This window comes from Haliotis rubra, unplaced genomic scaffold, assembly GCF_003918875.1.
Source record: "Haliotis rubra isolate DU_JTF1 unplaced genomic scaffold, ASM391887v1 Scf105, whole genome shotgun sequence".
Classification (NCBI taxonomy): Eukaryota; Metazoa; Mollusca; class Gastropoda; order Lepetellida; family Haliotidae; genus Haliotis; species Haliotis rubra.
Genome location: NW_025764948.1, coordinates 388,149 through 411,394, shown reverse-complemented (window position 1 = coordinate 411,394; position 23,246 = coordinate 388,149). Strand labels below are relative to the sequence as shown.

Here is a 23,246-nt window from a genome sequence, read left to right as displayed (position 1 = left end):
CCCGCTGGTACAAAAGTCATATTTCGTTTCCTGAGTTGAGACATTTTACATTTTGTAGAAAACCAGTGTTTTGATCCTTTAAAACAACACCGTTTTCACAACATCAAGCATCAACTAAATTTGACAGAATTTTTTACTTAAGGTATTCTGGCGCTTACCCCTCGATTGGTTTACTTAAATAAGTAGTAATGTTGAACATGAAATCAGTGATTAGAGATCAATAGAAGTACAACTGCACCACAAAAGGTTATTCCTCGATTTTCCAATAAAACAATTTCTAAACACGACGTCGCCCGCGGGCGACGTCGCCTTCGACGTCGTGGACGACGTCGATTTTGTATTTTTGTCGTAGATCATTCTTGTGTATTTCTGCACGACGTCGTGGACGACGTCTTACACGACGTCGTGGTCGACGTCGTCTTTTTTATGCGACGTCGTGAGCGACGTCGCCCACGACGTAGTTCTTTTTTGACGCGCCACGCGATGGCAATTATAGGACACCATACGGAAATGATCGTTTCAACACGAAATATGACAACCTCATCAGCAGACACGCCTTTTTTTGCTGTCAAACCTTATATATAGTTATTTTAGGTCTTCATTCAGAGTTTAGGCTTAAATGCGTCAGTATTTTTTTCAGTTATCGTCAAAAAATCAAACTGTACATTTTATATGGAGTTGCTCACATTTAGCAAACAAACTGTCCATTTTGCGTTATGAATTTACTGTCCAGGAGTTGACAGTTTGTTGTTTTAACCGTCAGGTGATCAAACGTTATTCTAGAGATATTTGTTGTGAAGAAGAATGTTTTGTTGTAGACCTGCCTACCTGGCGTATTTTGGCGTATTTATTACGATTTTGTATGTTCAAGTACGATTGTACACCCATATTGCAGTTTGTTCGACAATGATTTAATGTATAGAAAACCAACATGAACAAATGTACGTCTACTCCAGGAATAACCAAGTCCTGGGGCTTGTTTCACAAAGCTCTCCCTGATGCTGCATTGACTTGCACTGATCCATGTCTTGCAGTATGCTGATGGAGCTTCCCCTTATCCTTCAGCTGAATTTGTCTTTTAAAATTCAGCCATGTGTTTGTGATCACAAAATCGCCCTCTTGTTTGAGACCACTCGAACATGCAGACATCTACTAGTCTACCTACTCTGTTTTTTACACCAATGTCTATTGCGTAAATGACTTTCGGTTGTTGGTTCCACGCTGCACTCAACAATATTACAGCTATATGGCGGTGGTTTGGAAATAATCGAGTCTGTACCAGACAATCCAGTGATCAACAGCGTGATCATCGATCAACGCAATTGGGATACGATGACTTGTGTCAGCGAGCCTGACTGATAACGCCAGTCGCCTCTGAAGACAAGCATGGGTTGCTATAATGAAGAAATAACCGAGCCACAGTTAAGTCTCCTGACCACGCGGCTACGCTCCTTGTGTATTATATCAACCGCTTGGTCTCTGTAAGCAAGGCTGGGTACTTAATGGATGACAACTTCTTTATTACATTGTGATGCCACGTTTCGGTATAGACTGTCAAAGCAAGAATATATACCGAGAAGTCGTATCATAATATAATAAAAAAAGTTGTCATCCTACTTTCTCATAGCTCACCAACTTCTAAAATGCCAACCAAACAGATATGCTTGGTCTCAGTGAATGTCAGTAATTTGTCACTGTCCAACCTTCCGCTTCAAATCCATGTTATGGGGTTCTTCCGAATAACTCACACTCTTTACTCTACCGAAACTAGATCTGTGCCTGTGAGGGAACTGTTGTGTTTTGATTGGCTAATTCCGACAGTCCCATAATTACCGGTAGGTGTTGTCAAATGCCGGCACTGTCGTGGATATGATAAGTCACATTAGAAACGTTTACAGCTGTTGTTTGTAAATAAACAGCATTATATTGTGTTTTGTTCTCGCGTCATTGTACAGATTATATTTCGTAAAAGATTCGATTGAACCTCTTTCACCTCAAACCGACAGACAGATTTTGTTTAGTAATATTGGCCTACTGGTCCATGTTACAATTGTTACAACACATGTGTTGTCACGTGGTAAGAAAATAGACAAGAATAGAAATAGAATAGAAATAGAATAGAATAGACACTGTTTCAACCATTCTTGAAAATACACACTTTAGAAATATGGTTATTACGTTAACGGTAATCTATTTTTTGAATTTGTCGTTTGGGATTTACATACATATTTGCCATCGAGAAATGGTAAATATTTTATTCTCAAATAATTATATTTTGGACATTGTAGTAAAATATGAAATTCATCCCGAACTTGTCCGCTGTTACAATGGTTACATAAGGTGTGCTGTGTTTCAGCATCCTTGTTTCGTCTGGTTGCATTCACATTCCAATTATGTATAGAAATTCGGAATTTACAAAATATCTTCAGTAACGTCTTATCACGAAACAAGTATGTAATATACGCTTCAGGGTAAAATCCAAATTTTACACGACTATAAAATATTAGAATCTTTGTCGAAACGTCGCCTATACAGAAAAAAAAGAAATTGTATATCCATAAAAATTGTCTTCATCTTCATCTCCTCAACTTCTAGAATGCCAATGAAAGAATACATTTGTATAGTTACTATATCTTACTGAATAGTGAGAAAACCATGTATTTCCACAGGTTGAATTTGACATGTGACCTAAATACATCTCAGTACCTGTTCATGATTAAAAAAATTCTCAGCCCATAAAAATCAAAGGAGAAAGGACAGGTCTCTACTCTTGATAGAGAAAGCCAGTTCTGACTGTAATTTGGAAATCCAGACAGATTTGTTATTATTTCGTAGTCTCAAATTATCCATTTCGAGAATAACTAACATGGGATTCGATCTAGAATTATTGTAACATTCGGGAAATACCAGCAAAAGTGGCACTTATTTAGAATGACTTCCCTTAGACCGTCATTTGTCGTACTCTGCTGCCTCGGGTAAATGTGAATAGCTGGATAAAAGTTCCGGTGAGTGTGTAATTCGGTTATTACAAAGACGATGTGATTCAACGGTATCGCGTGAAAAAATACTTATTTCAGAACAATATCTTACAGAATTTGGCGTGCAATGTATTCCTCACTTTGCCGATACCCAAATGAATTAATAGTTTTGGAAACCACAAAATTAAGTTGGGTCGAAAAAATGTATATTCCAGAGGGAACTTCGTAAGGTATTCACCGGTTCACAATATGGAGAATAAGCGCGGAATCGACGAAACTGAAGGAAAAGAAACTCCTTCTGATGTCAAGAAGCAGAGGGCAAATATCACACACAGGTAAATTTAAAGTTACAGTGATGTGATTGCACTCACACAACTAATTAATGCTCAGTTTGACGCCAATTGAAATGCACCGACCCATGCGGCTCCGTGCAGTGCTTACATTATTTAAAAACCACCGAAGATATTGCTTTTAAACAGAAGTACATAGCTCAGACCAACATTTGTAAGTTTACTCAGTTCTGTACAAAGTTTTAACGGCACGGTTGCCAACGACGAATACGTCCAGGTCATCTCTCAGAGGCATCCGCGTAAGTCTCATTTTTTATTCTACCGAAACTCTATCTGTGCCTGTGAGGGAACTGTTGTGTTTTGATTGGCTAATTCCGACAGTCCCATAATTACCGGTAGGTGTTGTCAAATGTCGGCACGTGTCGTGGATATGATAAGTCACATTAGATATGTTTACGGCCGTTGTTTGTAAATGAACAGCTAGATATTATGTTTTGTTCTGGCGACATTGTAAAATTATGTTGCTATTTTGTTAAAAGTTAGATTGGTATGTAATCTGTTAGTACCCCTCGGGAAGAAATGGGATAGGCCATAGGTATGCATACGTGTATATATACGATGAGCACAACTGTATCTGCCTCACGCATTTCATGCAGCTATGACGAGGTAAATGGTCATGTTTCTGTTCTGAAATCAGGACGTGATTTGGTCATTAGAAATGACACATGGAAATAAATGAGCTCAAAGCAGAAAAAAATGCAAGTGCTTGCTCAGTTTGCAGTTCTGGAAAGTTTGAATCGGATTTCACGGGGCTATCTTCATCAACTGTCCCGATAATCAACAACAGTGTCACACTTATAACAAATTGAAATAGAGTTCATTCCTACACCGAAAACAAAACATAATGATCAACTATTTACATACTTGAAGTACCAAATTCCTGATATACCTGGGGGGTCTGACATACCTGTTGGTATCCGTTCACTGAGTGAACAAGTAATTCTCCACTTGCAGGTAGCTTCACCCTACTTGTCACACTACAAGTTCATTTGGTGACATCTTTCAGTTGGCCTGTTGATCAAATATGAAGTATTTGTTTGCATATGGAGGTAATGCAGAAAGATTCCAGTAGATTCCCAATTTAGATTCCTTTGTAGGCTAATTTGTAAATGTTAGTTTGTTGAAAAAAAGTTTATGAACTTTTAATGTTCTTAATTCAGAGGCAATTTTTCATCACCATCAATAATAGCTAACATACATATGTATCTTAGCTACATCAATACAAATATGCCTCTTTAATGGTCCTGTTATCAGTAGGTCACCTCTAAAGCCATGACCTATGTGATAATTATTTTGATATTTGAGGCAGAAAATCAGATCTTGATCATTCCCTGTACTAGGCTGTAGTCAGCCTTCAGACAATAAAATACTCAACCACTCTGTGTAGATACACATACTTTGTCATCCCACAAGTGGTAGGTGAAGACAGTTTCACAAACTCAGCATTGTGTGTCAGGAAGTTTTGTCAGCAATGTAGAATATTGTTAGAGAGGAAAGGTTGGGCTAGGTTGTCTGAGATAATGATTAGGTTAGTTTAGGATGGGGATCCCAAGACTTTCAGTGAAGGCAATGATAGATATACAGCTACATAGTCAGATGATCTGTTTGCTTGACCACACCAACATATACTGTTACATGATGCAGGCATTGACCCAGAATTACCACTGCTTCATTATGTGAGCAAGATTCAGGGCATTTATTACTGCCACATTGTGTCCGTGAAATATGGGTACCTAACCCTCACAAGCAGATTGGAGCAACCTGACCCAGAGGCAGTGAGATATACTGTGTCCAGGTGTGTTAACAATATGGAAACTATAAGGATGGACACTTTATCACGGAGCTAAAGCCTTCTTCTTTGAGTACCATTTAGAATCGATCCGCGACCGCGTCATACAAAAAGACGTTAAAATATGGTACTTGTTGGTCCCTGCCTGGTGCTCGGCATTAATGGGTACAACAAGGACTGGTCGGCTCAGAGTCAGTATAATGTGTCTGAGTGGGGTATTCATGCTTCACTGCGGCATGGCATCTCAGTGGGCTAGCACTATAAAACCAGCTTCAGTCTGGGCTAATACAAGCAGTCGCACATACACATACACACGCATGCACGTCGTCATATGAGGAAATATTCTCAAGTACGACGTTAAACCCAATTTCACCTCACCTCACCATTTAGAAGCTGGTATGATGAACAGGAATGATATTTTATGGATAGACAGCTTCTTGATTGCAATGGATGCAACATTTCAGTGTAGATGCTAACATCATTATTGCTTGAAAACAGTGTTAGCATCTACAACGAAACGTCGCATCTGAGCTAAAGCCTTGTTGACTCTGTTTAGTGGGAGTCTTTTCTGTAAGTTTTTTAATAGTAAGGTTACTTCATGTTTTGTGTTACAGTGAAGGCATTCTCCTTGGCTACGGCAACCCCCTCCTGGATATCTCTGTCAATGCCACAGAGGAATTCCTGAAGAAGTAAGTATCTCTGTTTATATTTCCTGAATGTCCGTCTCGTGACCCCTTTCTCTCCCAACCCCCATACCAGGTGACCTTCATGTAACATTTAATCGACTCTAAAGACTTAAGTGAACATTATGATATCTACCTTGTGCTTAATTAACCACACACATTCTGTTATTAAATCTAACATGTGTGATATCACATTAGTGTTGGCTTTCTTTTTTATCTGAAGTGCAGAATCTTAGTTGTTTTCGCTGCCAAAGTTACTGTATTGAACATGTGTGATGAATGGCACTAATTGTGTTGGAAACACTTGATGTGTTATGTGCTGTGTACTTTAAGATATGGCCTGGATGCCAACAATGCCATCCTGGCCGAGGACAAACACAAGCCCATGTGAGTATATCTCCCGACTCTCCATGTTACCAAGGTGATTAAGCTACACAGTGTTTTACCTTGACCAACACAATCAGGTGTCCGCAGGACCCCCAGTTACTAATTTCAGGGGTCCTTATGTGGACTTCAATGTACGAGAGTCCTGTTAGGTAATGATGTAGTAGACTGTGCTGTAAGCTTTAATGATTACTTTAAATACATGAACTTTATATTTCTTGTCACAAATTTCAAATTAATTATTATTGTGTACATTGAGGCAATATATTTATTTTTCTGCTTCCATTCTATACATTTGTGCGTATAGGACTCACATGTCTGCATCACGTAAAGCCACGGCGACAGGAATGCAGAGTCGACAGATATTGGGGATACACATGATTAAAATTCCATCAGTATTTAAATCATCCCAAGTTTAGTGCAAAAAGGGTATATATGATGTCTAGTCACTATTTATCTAGCAGATGCATGATTAATTGTGGCAGTAATTTCGATGCTATCTCCCCAACAGATATGATGACATGTTGGCCACATTCAAGGATCAGGTAGACTTTGTCCCAGGTGGCGCCACTCTCAACGCCCTCCGTGTAGCTCAGGTAGGTGGAACCCACATAACACTTTAATGTAGTATAGTACATACATCAGGTATTAGACTAAACTTCGTAATGCCTTTGTTCACTTGGACCCAATGCTTCAGTAGTACTAGTAGGAGGGACTATGGTGTTTGCTCGTCATGCCCAAGACAGGGTTACATTCCCCAAATTGGTACAACATGTGAAGCCCATTTCTGGTGTCTGTGGTGTAATCAAATTACAAATTACAAATCCTGCAATATTTGTGTTTACAGTGGCTGATTGGCAAACCTAACTCGGTCACATTTTTCGGGTGCGTCAGTAAAGACAAGTATGGTGATATCCTGCAGCAGAAGGCCCAGGAGGCAGGGGTCAATGTACGCTTCCAGTACACGGACAAGGAGCCCACAGGGACATGTGCTGTTGTCTGTACCGGCAAGGACAGGTAGGATCAGGAGGGTGTGGGTGGGCTTGGAAGGGTGAGGGTTGTGATGGTAGGATGCGACAGTGGGATGAGGGACGAGATCATAGGGTGGGGGGCGTGACAGTGGGGTGAGGGTCATGATGGTAGAGTGTGGGGTGTGACAGTGGAATGAGGGACTTGATGGTTGGATGAGGCACATGATGGTGGGGTAAGGGGCCTGATGGGTGGGTGAGGGTCACGAAAGAAGTTAAGTGCAATGGTGGGTAGCTGGTTAAGACACTGGGTCATGGTAGGGTAGAGTATGATGGTTGGGGTATGAGAATGGGTAAAGGGGCGTGATGAAAGGTAGTAGGGTAAGATGGTGGGTCAAGGGCCATGGACAGACACCACAGACAGGGGTACAATGCTGACTGTACTAGAGACATAATCAGGCAGGCCCAGATTCAAACCCATGATTGTAGGTTTCAGGCATGTCCAAGGAATGCAACTCTGTATTGCAAAGTGTAGCACCTTGGACAACTGGGCTACCTGTGCCCTCAAGAATTCTGAGATAATTTGATTTATTTGCTATGTTAGAAATATGAAATATTTCCAATTCAGATCTCTGGTTGCTAATCTAGCTGCAGCTAACTGCTTCACGGAAGAACATCTGGATAAAGTAGAAAATATGTCGTTTGTGGAGAAAGCCAAGTACTACTACTGCGCTGTGAGTATGACACCTGGCTCACCAGCACTAGTGAGGACGATCTCTGTCAACAACTTCACTCATGGAGGTGTTTGGTAGTTGTCCCACGTTTAGTCCTTACATTCTGAAGTAACCTGCTCCAACAAATCATATATGAATCAGGTGGAAACAATGGAACGGAGTATGACATTTTAAAAAGAATCGGTAATAAATGTCTCTAATTCCGAACATGAGTGTGACTGTGATTTCAAGCGGATGAGGACTTGTTAGGTACCAGCTTAACTGATTGGTGCACAGTTACCTCCCTTCATTTCTGAGGACTGTTAAGTCTTCATTACCATGATGCGAGTAAGGTATCGATACACAGTATGATGTGTAAAAAACAGAATAGTTGGAATGTTAGAGTTAGTTTTCCTTTAGAGTAGATTATTGAATAGCTGCAATGCAAGCCTGTTGATTCTATCAGCAATGCCCATGAAGTCCTCTAAAATGTCCTGATGGAGTATTGGGAAGCTCTAGAATAATGGCAGTTGCATTGAAATATTTTTAATTGTATTTGAAAACATCAGAAAGGGACGTCATCTGTTGTCAGCAGTGCATCCACAGTGATTGGAAATGATCAGTGGTGATGGTTTATAGATCTGCTGTTTATCAGTGGCTCTGTGAATATGACTTAGTAACGATAACTTACAATTTGACCTTGAAACAAGCGTTTTTTGTATTATCTGCAAAGAATGTTACCATTAAGCTGCAGTCATTGACTTTCCTTCACCATAGTCTCAACAATACCAGAGATGCCAACCACTCCGAGTTTCATGTACAAAATCCACTCTCAGATTTGTCTATAAAAAAACTCCGATTTTTTTAGAAAATACAAATATGTTTATTAAGTTAGAATGTTTGAAAGAATTTTAGTAAATAGCCATTTAAATATGTTTATTTGAGTTAAGTATTATCTGGTTAAGTATGCCCAGAATTTGCATATTTCCAGGCTAAATCTAAAGATTTTCATAGGGGAGGCCCCCCAGTCAAAAGGGGATCGAGCCCTCTCTCCGCTCACCCCCAACGCTTGGGAATTGCTTTTAGCAAGGCATGGCTCTGCTGTCATTTGATTCAGGGTTGGCATCTCTGCAATACCATATATTCACTAATATGGCTGGTAGTTTGAAGTTTGTCATGTGTTTGCAGGGCTTCCCCTTGACGGTGTGTCCCAAGGCAATGTTAAAGATTGCCCGACATTCCTTTGGAGAAGCAGAAGACCTTCTGCATGAACCTGTCAGCCTATTCCTGTGCCAGTTCTTCAAGGACCCCATGTTGCAGCTCATGCCTTATGTTGACTATGTCTTCGAAATGAAAATGTAAGTTGACTCTGGTAGCTGGCTGATATACAATGAAACCCTGTTATCCTAGAAACCTGTCTTAATGCATGTTGCTGACTTGCTTAAACTGACTAAATCACAATGCATAAAATTTGAAACTAACTAGGAACTGTTACAGCCCCAAACTACAAATAATGTTAAACATTTCAGTGTAGATGCTAACATCATTATTGCTTGAAAACAGTGTTAGCATCTACAAATCTAAACGCCGCGATCTGAGCTAAAGGGCTAAACCTTGTTGAACTCTGTTTTAGTAGAGTCTTTTCTGTAAGTTTTTTTAATAAGCCAGAGTTACTTCATGTTTTTGTGTTACAGTGAAGGCATTCTCCTTGTCTGACGCAACCCCTCCTGGATATCTCTGTCAATGCCACAGAGGAATTCCTGAAAAGTAGTAAGTATCTCTGTTTATATTTCCTGAATGTCCGTATAAGTGACCACTTTCTCTCCCCACCCCATAAATTAGGTGACCTTCATGTAACATTTAAATGGTACTCTAAAGACTTAAGTGAACATTATGATATCTACCTTGTGCTTAATTAACCACACACATTCTTGTTATTAAATCTAACATGTGTGTGATATCAAGCATTAAGTATTGGCTCTTTTTTATCCTGAAGTGGAGAATCTTAGTTGTTTTCCGCTGCCAAAGTTACTGTCATTGAACATGTGTGATGAATGGCACTTTAATTGTGTTGGAAACACTTATGTGTTATGTGCTGTGTACTTTAAGATATGGCCTGGTCTGCCAACAGTGCCATCCAGCCCGAGGACAAACACAAGCCATGTGAGTATATCTCCGACTCTCCATGTTACCAAGGTGATTAAAGCTACACAGTGTTTTACCTTGACCAACACAATCAGGGTATCATAGGACCCCCAGTTACTAATTTCAGGGGTCCTTATGTGGACTTCTCAATGTAATGAAGTCCTGTTAGAGTAATGATGTAGTAGACTGTGCTGTAAGCTTTAATGATTACTTTAAATACATGAACTTTATATTTCTTTGTCTACAAATTTCAAATTAATTTATTATTGTGTACATTGAGGCAATATATTTATTTTCTGCTTCCATCTCTATACATTTTATTAATGGTATAGGACTCACATGTCTGCATCTAATGAAAAGCTAATGCAAGACAGGAATGCAAGAGTCGACAGATATTGGGGATACACATGATTAAAATTCTATCTGTATTTAAATCATCCCAAGTTTAGTGCAAAAAGAGTATATATGATGTCTAGTCACTCATTTATCTAGCAGATGCATTGATTAATTGTGGCAGTAATTTCATATCTCCCCAACAGATATGATGACATGTTGGCCACATTCAAGGATCAGGTAGACTTTGTCCCAGGTGGTGCCACTCCTCAACGCCTCCCACGGTAGCTCCTTACAGGTAGGTGGAACCCACATAACACTTTAATGTAGTATAGTACATACATCAGGTATTAGGACTAAACTGGCGTGAACGCCTTTGTTCACTTGGACCCAATGCTTCAGTAGTACTAGTAGGAGGGGCTATGGTGTTTGCTCGTCATGCCCAAGACCGGGGTTACATTCCCCAAACTGGTACAACATGTGAAGCCCATTTCTGGTGTCTGTGGTGTAATCAAATTACAAATTACAAACCCTGCAATATGTGTGTTTACAGTGGCTGATTGGCAAACCCTTAACTCCCCGGCCACATTTTCGAATGCCATCAAAGACAAGCATGGTGATATCCTGCAGCAGAAGGCCCAGGGAGGCAGGGGTCAATGGGCTGCACGCCCAGTACACGGACAAGGAGCCCACAGGACATGTGCTGCTGTCTGCACCGCAAGGACAGGTAGGACTCAGAGAGTGGGGTGGGCTTGGAAGGGTGTGAGGAGGCTTGTGGATGGTAGGGTGTGACAGTGGGATGAGGGATGAGAACTCATAGGGTGAGGGGCTGGACGGTGGGGTGAGGGGCTTGATGGTTGGATGAGGCATGATGGTAGGCTGAGAAGGAATGGAGTCAGTGGAATGGATGGGTGAGGGCTTGATGGTTGGATGAGGCACATGATGGTAGGCTGAGGGTGACATTATGGGTTTGGAGGCATGACAGTGGGGTGAGTGGACTTTGATGGTTAGATGAGGCACACATGATGGTAGGGTGAGGGGCGGACCTAAGTGGGTTAGGAAAGAACAAATCGACGAGGGTGAGGGACTTGATGGTTGGATGAGGCACATGATGGTAGGCTGAGAGGAAGTAACAGACTGGAGTCAGAGGCGTGAAGCCTGGTGGGTGAGGACACGATGGATTGGATGAGGCATGATGGTGAAGCTGAGAGAGCATGTAAGAGATTTAGGTTAAGTGGGAGATTAGGAATTATAGCTTGATAGTTGCGTTGAGGGCTATGATAAGGAAAGGATGAGGCATGATTGGAGTCAATGGCATGTGGAGGGGAAGTGGATGGTTGGATGAGGCAGCATGATGGTGAGGCTGAGGGATGGACAATTAGGTTAGGGGAATGATGAGAATGGGGTGAGGAATTGATGGACAGATGAGGCGGATGATGGTAGAGGTGATGGAAGGAGGAATTTAGGAATAATGGATAATTGAGGGGATAGTTGGATAGAGGCATATGGATGGTTGGCTGGAGGCGTGGCACAGAGTGAACTAGGGCATGATGGTGGGGAGGGGTGAGGAACAGTGGGATGAGATGGTAGGGAAGGTGGCAGTGGGGGAGGGGAACATGACAGGAGGGAATTGAGGGGCCCGACAGTGATGGAAGGTCACATAATGGGATGCAATGATGGTATTTGGTGGGGAATGGAAGCGGTGGAGTAGAATGGTGGTAGTATGAATTCACAATAAGTAGGGTATTGAGAAAGAATATGGAGACACTAGGGCACAGGATGGTAGAGGGAGGGTTGAGGCAAGAGTATGGGTCAGGGTGGTAGGGTGAGTATGCGATGGTTGGGGTTATGAGAATGGCATGTGGTATGGGTGAGGGATAGTTGGGGTAAGAGAATGGTTCTGGGCTAAGAAGTAGGCATGATGGTTGGGCAAAAGAGGGAGCCTGATGGGTAGGTGAGGGGATCAAGTAAGAAAATAGGGTCATGGTAGGTACCAATGGTGGGTGGCTGGGAACAGAGGTCATGGTAGGGGTAGAGTATGATGGTTGGGGGTAAGAGAATGGGTCATGTTAGGGAGTATGAGAATGGGTCATGGTAGGGTAGAGTATGATGGTTGGGGTATGAGAATGGGTAAAGGGCGATGAAAGGTAGTAGGGTAAGATGGTGGGTCAAGGGCCATGGACAGACACCACAGACAGGGGTACAATGCTGACTGTACTAGAGACATAATCAGGCAGGCCCAGATTCAAACCCATGATTGTAGGTTTCAGGCATGTCCAAGGGATGCAACTCTGTATTGCAAAGTGTAGCACCTTGGACAACTGGGCTACCTGTGCCCTCAAGAATTCTGAGATAATTTGATTTATTTGCTATGTTAGAAATATGAAATATTTCCAATTCAGATCTCTGGTTGCTAATCTAGCTGCAGCTAACTGCTTCAATGGAAGAACATCTGGATAAAGTAGAAAATATGTCGCTTGTGGAGAAAGCCAAGTACTACTACTGGCGCTTCGTGAGTATGACACCTGGCTCACCAGCACTAGTGAGGACGATCTCTGTCAACAACTTCACTCATGGAGGTGTTTGGTAGTTGTCCCACGCTTAGTCCTTACATTCTGAAGTAACCTGCTCCAACAAATCATATATGAATCAGGTGGAACAATGAAAGTATGACATTTTAAAAAGAATAGGTAATAAATGTCTCTAATTCCGAACATGAGTGTGACTGTGATTTCAAGTGGATGAGGACTTGTTAGGTACCAGCTTAACTGCAGATTGGTGCACAGTTACCTCCCTTCATATTCTGAGGACAGTTAAGTCTTCATTACCATGATGTGAGTAAGGTATCGATACACAGTATGATGTGTAAAACAGAATAGTTGGAATGTTAGAGTTAGTTTTCCTTTAGAGTAGATTATTGAATAGCTTTGTTTGTGCTGCAATGCAAGCCTGTTGATTCTATCAGCAATGCCCATGAAGTCCTCTAAAATGTCCTGATGGAGTATTGGGAAGCTCTAGAATAATGGCAGTTGCATTGAAATATTTTTAATTGTATTTGAAAACATCAGAAAGGGACGTCATCTGTTGTCAGCAGTGCATCCACAGTGATTGGAAATGATCAGTGGTGATGGTTTATAGATCTGCTGTTTATCAGTGGCTCTGTGAATATGACTTAGTAACGATAACTTACAATTTGACCTTGAAACAGCGTTTTTGTATTATCTGCAAAGAATGTTACCATTAAGCTGCAGTCATTGACTTTCCTTCACCATAGTCTCAACAATACCAGAGATGCCAACCACTCCGAGTTTCATGTACAAAATCCACTCTCAGATTTGTCTATAAAAAAAACTCCGATTTTTTTAGAAAATACAAATATGTTTATTAAGTTAGAATGTTTGAAAGAATTTTAGTAAATAGCCATTTAAATATGTTTATTTGAGTTAAGTATTATCTGGTTAAGTATGCCCAGAATTTGCATATTTCCAGGCTAAATCTAAAGATTTTCATAGGGGAGGCCCCCCAGTCAAAAGGGGATCGAGCCCTCTCTCCGCTCACCCCCAACGCTGGGAATTGCTTTTAGCAAGGCATGGCTCTGCTGTCATTTGATTCAGGGTTGGCATCTCTGCAATACCATATATTCACTAATATGGCTGGTAGTTTGAAGTTTGTCATGTGTTTGCAGGGCTTCCCCTTGACGGTGTGTCCCAAGGCAATGTTAAAGATTGCCCGACATTCCTTGGAGAAGCAGAAGACCTTCTGCATGAACCTGTCGGCGCCATTCCTGTGCCAGTTCTTCAAGGACCCCATGTTGCAGCTCATGCCTTATGTTGACTATGTCTTCGGAAATGAAAATGTAAGTTGACTCTGGTAGCTGGCTGATATACAATGAAACCCTGTTATCCTAGAAACCTGTCTTAATGCATGTTGCTGACTTGCTTAAACTGACTAAATCACAATGCATAAAATTTGAAACTAACTAGGAACTGTTACAGCCCCCAAACTACAAATAATGTTACACAGACTTCTTGTTCAGCCATATGTCTACTGTGTATTGTTTAACCACGAGGAGCTGGTAACACAAGGTGTTTGGTAAAACAAGAAAGTTTCAGCTGAAAACAGAAGCAGAATAAAGCTGAATATGAAAAGAGTGATGTTGCTTTTATCAACCATTTATTGACCAAGTAAGAGGTTCTTAAACCCATGTAATGGGTAACTGGCAAACTGTGGAGACTGATTCCTATAGAACGCTGTTATTCCCAATGCCTGCACATGGACAGTACTCCTTAGCCATGGTCTGTTGGCATTCAGCAATCAGTCACTCAATGTTTTCCCTCCTGCTGGATTCCGGCTGTTGTTTGATAAATCAATACTGCACCACAAAGTTGTTGTGTATATTCACGGTGGTTGCGGAAACGGTGGATGCTAACCCATTGATGGAGATGCATAAACAACCATATCACATAATAAATAGCAAGAACACAACATTATTTGCCATGAAGTGCATCATTTTTTTCTGAATTGCTAATTGCCTGTTTCACATTTCAGGAAGTAGAAGAATTTGCCAAAGCAAACGAATTTGGTGTAAGTAGCCATTGGATGTTTTAGTTTGACTCACATGATGATAAATTGATATATGATACATTGCTTTTCTATCTATACATCTTTGTCCACTAGTCAGTTGTAAACTTTACAATTTTCAACAAGCTGTTTGTAGTTAGAATTTTTCATGTATGAAATTTGGAAAGATTTTCACTTAAACCTACTGATAGAATGTGAAACCTATCTAAAACATGCTGAGCATTGCAGCAGCATCAACATTCAGTTTGGGCATCTATAAGTTAATTCATATATTTATATGAGGTAAAGTTCAATACCACCTAAACCAGATAGTATGAACAGAGTGTGACAGATATTGATAGATTGGAACAAAGTGCTGTTTACTGAAACATCATAATTCTGTGTGGGGGAAATTTGTGCGAGAGTTTCTTGTGCCTCTCAACCCAGTTCTTCCAGCAAAGGATGATACTTTATATATTAACTTTAAAATGGTTTACTCCATGAGTGATCTATTTGTCCAATACACCATACCTAAATGTCAGTAGATTAAATATTAATAAGCTGGTTTGTTCAGTAAGTATGGGTGCAGCAATTCGCTGTTGTTTTCAGACTCTGGATCACAAGGAAATTGCCCTGAAAATAGCCAGTCTTCCGAAGGAGGGCAGTCGGCCCCGCACTGTCATCATCACTGAAGGGGAGCTGCCTGCTATAGTTGCACGCGGTAAATGAGACGGCTTCCTTCACAGTATCATTGTTGTAGACCAGCTGATTGGCTGTCTGTAGTTTTACGATTTTTCAGACAGATCAGGATTTGTTGACACAAAATTTAAATTGTTCTGCATTTTGTTCATATTTTAGAGAATAAATTTGTTTTAAAAAATAACATCATATAATTAATGTAAATTATAATGAATTTTAATAGCAGATTATATCTAATTTTTTTTAAATAATTGTATTTGTTGAGAAGACTTCCTGTCAAAGGGAAGTAACTGCTTCAGTTCTGCACACAGTTACATGAAATCTGTGATATATATTTGTTATCAACACTTGTGTAATAGTTTGTATATCTGTTTATTACAGATGGAACAATTACTGAGTTTAAAGCTACCATTGTACCAGCCGATAAAATAGTTGACACAAACGGTGCTGGAGATGCATTTGTTGGAGGTGAGCAGTATGTGAGATTGAGGTCAATCTATACTGTCAACGTGACATTCCAACTTCAAATGTCTTATCAAAATGGGTTTTGTTTTTAATTCACAGCCAATGTTTTCAGTCTTTTTTTCATTCAGAAGATTTATTGAAATCATTACTCCTAAAAATATCTATCCGTGATAAACTTATAACGTGTAGTTAGGGTCCCTTGAATACACAATGCCATTTAGAAATTGGTCAAATGTAACATATGTTATATTTGGGATTACACTTTCTTAGTAAAGTACAGATTCTAGTACTTTTGTTGGGTCTGAACTTTGTAGTTACCTAGTGAAATTGAAACACAAACTTTGTAGTTTGGTTGAAAAGGGTCAGAGCCAGTCTGATTATTTTGTTCTTAAACTGTATTTAGATGTTAACTCTGCTGTTTCAGGGTTCCTATCTCAACTTGTGAAGGGGAAGCCTTTAGAAGAGTGTATGCGCTGCGCCCACTGGTCAGGGCAGTTCATTATACAGCAGTCGGGGTGCACGTTCCCCAAGACACCCTCATATCAGTGAAACCATGTCATTCCCTAATCACTGTACAGATAATTACTCTTGATGAAGGCAATATCGGAAAACTGGAGGACCTGACCTCTAGAGGTGTCTGACCCAGACTGATGGCTGGGGTCTGCTCAGACCAGTGAGGGGTCGGGTCTGAAGGTCTTTTCATTACTTTATTATCATCAATCCATTAATACTGATCATGTGACAAGTCAATAATCCAGGTCCATATCAGTGACACGATTTACAGTTGTACATTCAAATGTATCGTTTCATCATGTGGTACATATGTACATGTATAACAATATACAACGTTACACACTGCATGGGAGACTTGGTATCCAAGTTCCACTTAATTACTTTGCACTGTAGCCTGATGGCTGTTTGAGGGTGGGTTTCACTGACTACAGCAACTGAGATGCTCTATCATTAGCACAAGACTGATCTGATTTTACTGTGAAACATAACGTAAAACCACAATGAAATAATGCTTGGGGTAAAATATTTTGTATTTGTAAACAATGACAACACAGAATCATTGTTGATCCCAGTATGTTAAATTGAAAGCAGAATAAAATTTGCTGATGTGATAAAATTGTCTAACCCATCCGCGATGTAGTCAAGTATAGATTTTCCCGCCTGAGAACTGACAACCTCGATCAGGGCCCTCTGTATCTTGATAGGATGTCTGGATGGTGATAGGGCCGGAATGCTGTACACAAGGCTCACGATTTGTGTATTGTGAAACTGTTTGGATGATGCACAAGTCAGTATACATCATTTCAGGTAGACATGTCACTGGAAAACCAAATCTGTGTGGGATTAATTTCAGTCCCTGTATTTTTATTCAAGTTTTTCACAGCACATTCTGTGTCTATGCAAACTCTATGTATAACAATCTGGTAGGTAGTTATTACCCAAGTTTGCAGCAGGATAGGTCAGAAAGTCAGGCGAATATCTGAAGCTTATCATGATACAGACACAATAGAACAATGAAAAATATGTCTCACGTAAACAAATATAATTTCAACATTACATGTTTTGGGGTGAAAATATTAATCATATTTCAAAAAGAAAAATGCTTTAAAGCACTAAAAGTTACCTTTCAGCTTAAAGTTCTATTAATAGATGAACCAAGATGATGGTTAAAATGTGTGGTATTCATGAACTGTCACTCCCTACCTGTTGCACAAAGATGGTTCAGTCATACACCTCCAGACCATTACTGATAATGGACTCAAGGGCATGAGGCAAAGATCCGATTGACTTTGGTTAAACATTTATTGTGATGTCATACTGAATATCTATCCTTAGTTTTTCAGGCTCTCAGACAGGTAGTTCAAAACAGAAAGTGTGTATAGTCAGTATGTCTCTTGTGAGTATTTTACAATCTACGACTGAAACATGAGATCTGCAAGCAGCTGGCTACATATCTGTCAAGGTTTATTGTGGGACTTGCTACATGTCACATGTATCTTTCTTGTTTACAATTATGTATTTGGAATTTCAGCAGTATTTTAGCTGAGGTACTGAGAAGTTTGATTATTTTTACATTGATATCAGTAATAAAATGAGGAACTGATAAAAGGTCTGTTATTAAATACTAGAGCTTTCCTTTCTCGGGTCATGTTTGTTTGAAATGCCTGCTGCTTGAATGAGTTTCACATATTTTGGTTTACCATTTTTCACAATGTCAACCTATGCATATTTGCAAGACATTCAGTCATTTCTTGCTGTGTCAGATGTCATATGTGCATAAATGATGATAACAAGACAATCGATGGCTTATTTATTTATTTATTTATTTATCTATTTATTTGAGGTGGACACCCATGTCTGGCATTGGATGGTTTGACCAGAATTCTAACCGAATGACTCGAATTTAGAGTTACCTCCCTTGGTCTGTGTTCACATAGGGTCTTCACACGTGTATGTATATTCAGCATTGATAGCTCCATTGGTGTGTGAGTATGTAAACATATCTGCTTACTGAGCCCTGGGCCAGTATCTGGCGCGACCGTCTACCTCCCAGACACAAGCCACACTAGAGGCAGCCTTGTTGAGTAGAGCGGGCGTCCTCACAGGCCGACAGCATACAAATGGTATAGGGTTCAAACTCGTAAAAACATAGGTTGCGCCGCTGAAGGTTGCCTATTTACAGCACCAGATGCACGCTCCATGAATGAGTGGGCCAAAATGGAGCGTGTGATATTTGGCTGTGCACCGGGAGGGAAAAAGATATCGCACCCATGGTGAAATATATCTTGACAGGAACCAGCTGCGTTGCACTAAACACGGAACCTTTATCTGTTCAAAGTCTCACCTGTTCAGACAACTTCCCGAAATAGCTTCAGTTGCACGTGAAGATGCACATTTTCGATGTAGCTGTTCACAGCGTCTGTGGTGGAACGAACAGGCACTTGGAAGAGTTTGTGGAGAAGTTATGGTATAAATAACCTTCCTGGGCTGTTGGATGGTCGGCAGTAGCGGGTTGAACATCAGGCAGGTTCGGAATGCGCCATATTCATTGGTAACACTTCAGTGTAAATGAAACGTTTTATCGCGGAGATTGATAGGACTTATAGTACATTAGCGCCACATGCTGGTGTCGTTAAACAATTGAGAAAAGGGCCGCACCGGAGATATATTTGATGGGAATAAGAGCCTTGTTTTCGAAATGAAATCGCTACTTTAATCAATGTTAGTGTTGTGGAAATACTGCTGACTTGATGGGTTAAGTTAGGTGGTACTTATATGTTTCTCAGTCAACATGACGCCAACACGTTCATATGTGGGGGTGGGGACATGTGTTGTATATTTCAGCAATCCAAATGTGCTGTGTGTGAGAGTTTTTACGCGGCTTTTAGCAGTATTTAATGGTTTTGTACCCGTGAAGATCCGGGTTAGAATTGATCCTCAGTAACCTATGCTTGTCTAGACTAACGCGTAGTCCCTGATATATAATTTTGATAGTAACAAATAAACCCACTTAAATTGAAAAGGAGCCTCATTGAGCTCAGAGATTCATCCTGGGAAAATCTAGACTTGCTTCATTTAGAGCTTTAGCATTGCAGGGAGGGCTTGGTATTAGGAAAAATAATGCTTGTCGTAAGATGCGACTAACGGGATCGGATGGTCAGGCTCACTGACTTGGTTGACACATTTCATCGTATCCCCATTGCGTAGATCGATGCTTATGTTATTGATCACTGGATTGTCTGGTCCAGACTCAATTATATACAAACCACCGCCATATGTAGATGGAATATTACTGAGTGCAGCGTTAAACTGAACTCACTGTACCAATGTGGGGATCAAGAAGAGAGACCAAAAATGGGCTTAACACATTGTGCACATGTGGGGAATCGAACCCGGGTCTTCGGCGTGGCCAGCGAACGCTTTAACCACTGGGCTACCCCCACCGCCGACGATAGACATGGTTTACTAAATATGTTCCACGTAGTGTTATGAAAAGATTGCCTAACTATATCTGAAAGTTTCTGTGACGATTACAGAATATTTTTTCAGATCGACATAACTCCGCTCAGCTGTTTATGTGAGGTTGTACCAAGCAACCTGAAATGTATTTTGTATTGAAAATATCTGCCGACGACTGAAACGTATCGGACGATTATGTGAAATATCTTTTTAAATCGGGTAAATAAGAAAAACTTTAACACCGCCTCGTGAACGTTCAAACCTACCCTGACACGACATTATAACGACTGTCATTTATTCAACAATCCCAAGTTATATTGTAAGCGGCGTCCATGGCTGACATGACACATCTGAACACGCAGAATAAGTTTCGATTGTGCCTGCTCTGTGTTACCCGTGTACCATACGGAAACTGCTTTTGTCTGCAAATACGAGCTCCTCAAACGTAATAACCGCTCAATTTCTGTTGCAAGCTGCGAGAGGATTTAAGTTGAAGCGTGTGTGTGTGCAGGTTCCCACGTCCAGGAAGCCGTCGAGCTCTGAACTGGAGCGTATCATCATTATGTAAACCCACATCCAGGGCATCGGGTGTGACGGTCCTCCATGGTTGCATAAAAAGTGCAGGTTCTGAATCCATGGTCACTTGTTGTCCTCGGACCGCTAATAATGTTGAGTCGGCTCTAGGATCAGTAATGCTGAGTTGTGTTTTGATTAAAACACTTAACGTGCGGCGCAAATAGTGCGAACTTCCTGACATCCATACTTGATGTAGGGAGTGGGACGGGGTTTGGAACAAGGGAGACAAGTACTGTTGTTTTTAATACAACCAGTCAAGAACGGATTTCCACTTTCATCATTCTATCAAACGTACATTTTGCTTATGTACTGCCAAACAATTGGCTGAATCTACTGCGCGTGGTGTTTTGCTTGTTCTCTGTTTGAGGCTGTAGACCTTGTACTGGACGAGTCATGTATGGTCGACGGCCAAGGGTGAGTGAGGTTAGATTTACGACGCACTCAGCAATATTTCAGCTATACGGCGGCGGTGTGTAAATAATCAAGTCTGGACCAGACAATCCAGTGATCAATACCATGAGCATCGATCTACGCAATTGGGATGCAACGATCGCTTAGGGACCATAGTTATTTAAAATATTCGATGGCTGTGCCTGTAAAGGTCTGATGAAAGTTACATCAAGTAACGTTCTAACCAGCCAACTTTATTATCAGTACAAGGGGAGCATTCGGGAACGCTGATTTATGTATTTAGAAAGGGGTGGTGGGGTAGCCTAGTGGTTAAAGCGTTCGCTCGGTACGCCGAACACCCTGGTTCCAATCCCCACATAGGTACAATGTGTGAAGCTCATTTCTAGTGTCCCCTGCCGTGATATTGCTAGAATATTGCTGAAAGCGGCGTAAATCCCAACTCACTCACTCTATATAGAAAATGAACGTTAACCAGCAGTTCTGAAAGGGAAACGTGGCTATTTTTCACTCATCCAGGTCGTCTTAGTGCCATGGCAACTGCACCCCAGCAGGTTCCTGTTATGGTGGTACGTACAGATCATTTTGATCCCGCGGCCGTCCAGGGTTAAACCCACGTGAACTGTGGTGGTCTTGTCAGACCTTGATGGAGAGTGGTATTAATGAGATTGGCCTGGGCACAATAAAATGTTCGTATCTTGTCACAAGGAGTATTTTACATGTTTGCCTGGGAAAGATTATCTTTAGTTGCCATTGGTATCCACTGGGTCAATAATACACTATGCACAAAAGAGGAACCGTTAGACGTCGAATTTCAATTAGATGCGTCCCATATTTCGTGAGATTCTTGTACCGTTGGCAAACAGGAAAACATTCCTGCTTGGCGTCGCACTAACGAAATACAAGAGGTTGTTATGCATAAAGTTTGTCAATATTATACTTGCAAGCTCCTTAACTGCAACTCTAATATAGTTGCGTCCCTCTGTTCCACCAGGATTCGATTACTCGAATGCCGGAAACTCTCTGAGAGTAAGCCATGGTTTGTCCTCACTATTCCCGGCGTCAAGGGACGAGTAAATGTAAGGCTTGCGTCACGTTTCCTCCAACTAGATAACCGGCATGATGTCCTACAACTGAGGTAGCCTGTATAAAGTGGCGTAAAACCAAACTCACTTAAAACCATGTAGCATACCTGTTACAACTGAGATCCTATGGACATGTTGGCAAGGACAGAGCGTATATCGCCATCTTTTGTTGGATTGTCGGTCTTGTGGTAAACACGCCCCCATGCACTTAAATGGCTCTATAGTAAAACACCCTACAGTGTTCCCATGGGGATTATTTGATAAATGATACTCATATCTTTTTTGTAATAATCGTCTCAAGCAAAATACGCCCTGTCGTGGTGAGACGTTGCTATGATGTCGGTTTCGAGGCGAAAACCCCAGCTGAGTATCAAACTCGTTCTAACAACGAGCTATGACACTGTCTACTATTAAACTCGCTCCAACAACGAGGTGTGATATCGTTTTATCCGGGATCATACCAGCTCCAGCTCACTGTAACAGGTGGGTGTAACACTGTCTACTCACCTATTCATCGCAACGAGGGGGTTTAACACTGCCTATTCATCGCCACAAGAGGGTTTAAAACTGTCTATTCATCGCCACAAGAGGGTTTAACATTGTCTATTCATCGCAACGAAAGGGTTTAACTCTGTCTATTCATCGCAAAAAGAGGCTTTAAAACTGTCTGTTCATCCGCAACAAGAGGGTTAAAACTGTCTGTTCATCGCAAAAAGAGGGTTAAAACTGTCTGTTCATCAGAACAAGAGGGTTTAACTCTGTCTATTCATCGCAAAAAGAGGGTTTAAAACTGTCTGTTCATCCGCAACAAGAGGGTTAAAGCTGTCTATTCATCACAACAAGAGGGTTTAAAACTGTCTATTCATCACAACAAGAGGGTTTAAAACTGTCTATTCATCACAACAAGAGGGTTTAAAACAACAAGAGGGTTTAAAACTGTCTATTCATCACAACAAGAGGGTTTAAAACTGTCTGTTCATCGCAAAAAGAGGGTTAAAACTGTCTGTTCATCGCAAAAAGAGGGTTAAAACTGTCTGTTCATCACAACAAGAGGGTTTAACTGTCTATTCATCGCAAAAAGAGGCTTTAAAACTGTCTGTTCATCCGCAACAAGAGGGTTTAAAACTGTCTGTTCATC

The 23,246-nt window shown here is 40.9% G+C and overlaps 1 protein-coding gene across 2 annotated transcripts; it reads left to right on the top strand.

Annotated features, from left to right (window-relative positions):
• Positions 1-3,199: 3,199 nt before the first annotated feature.
• Positions 3,200-18,373, top strand: LOC124275780 (adenosine kinase-like). Of its 2 annotated transcripts, none has more exons than XM_046711450.1 (11): positions 3,200-3,313; positions 5,732-5,806; positions 6,134-6,187; positions 6,696-6,780; positions 7,032-7,201; positions 7,781-7,886; positions 14,029-14,199; positions 14,892-14,927; positions 15,513-15,624; positions 15,984-16,070; positions 16,492-18,373. In XM_046711450.1, the coding sequence occupies exons 1-11, from the start codon at positions 3,228-3,230 to the stop codon at positions 16,614-16,616; spliced, it is 1,107 nt and encodes a 368-aa protein (XP_046567406.1). In that variant the 5' UTR covers positions 3,200-3,227; the 3' UTR covers positions 16,617-18,373. The 2 variants fall into 2 exon arrangements, with proteins under 2 accessions (XP_046567406.1, XP_046567416.1); XM_046711460.1 differs by lacking the exon at positions 3,200-3,313 and adding an exon at positions 3,873-3,934.
• Positions 18,374-23,246: the final 4,873 nt, after the last annotated feature.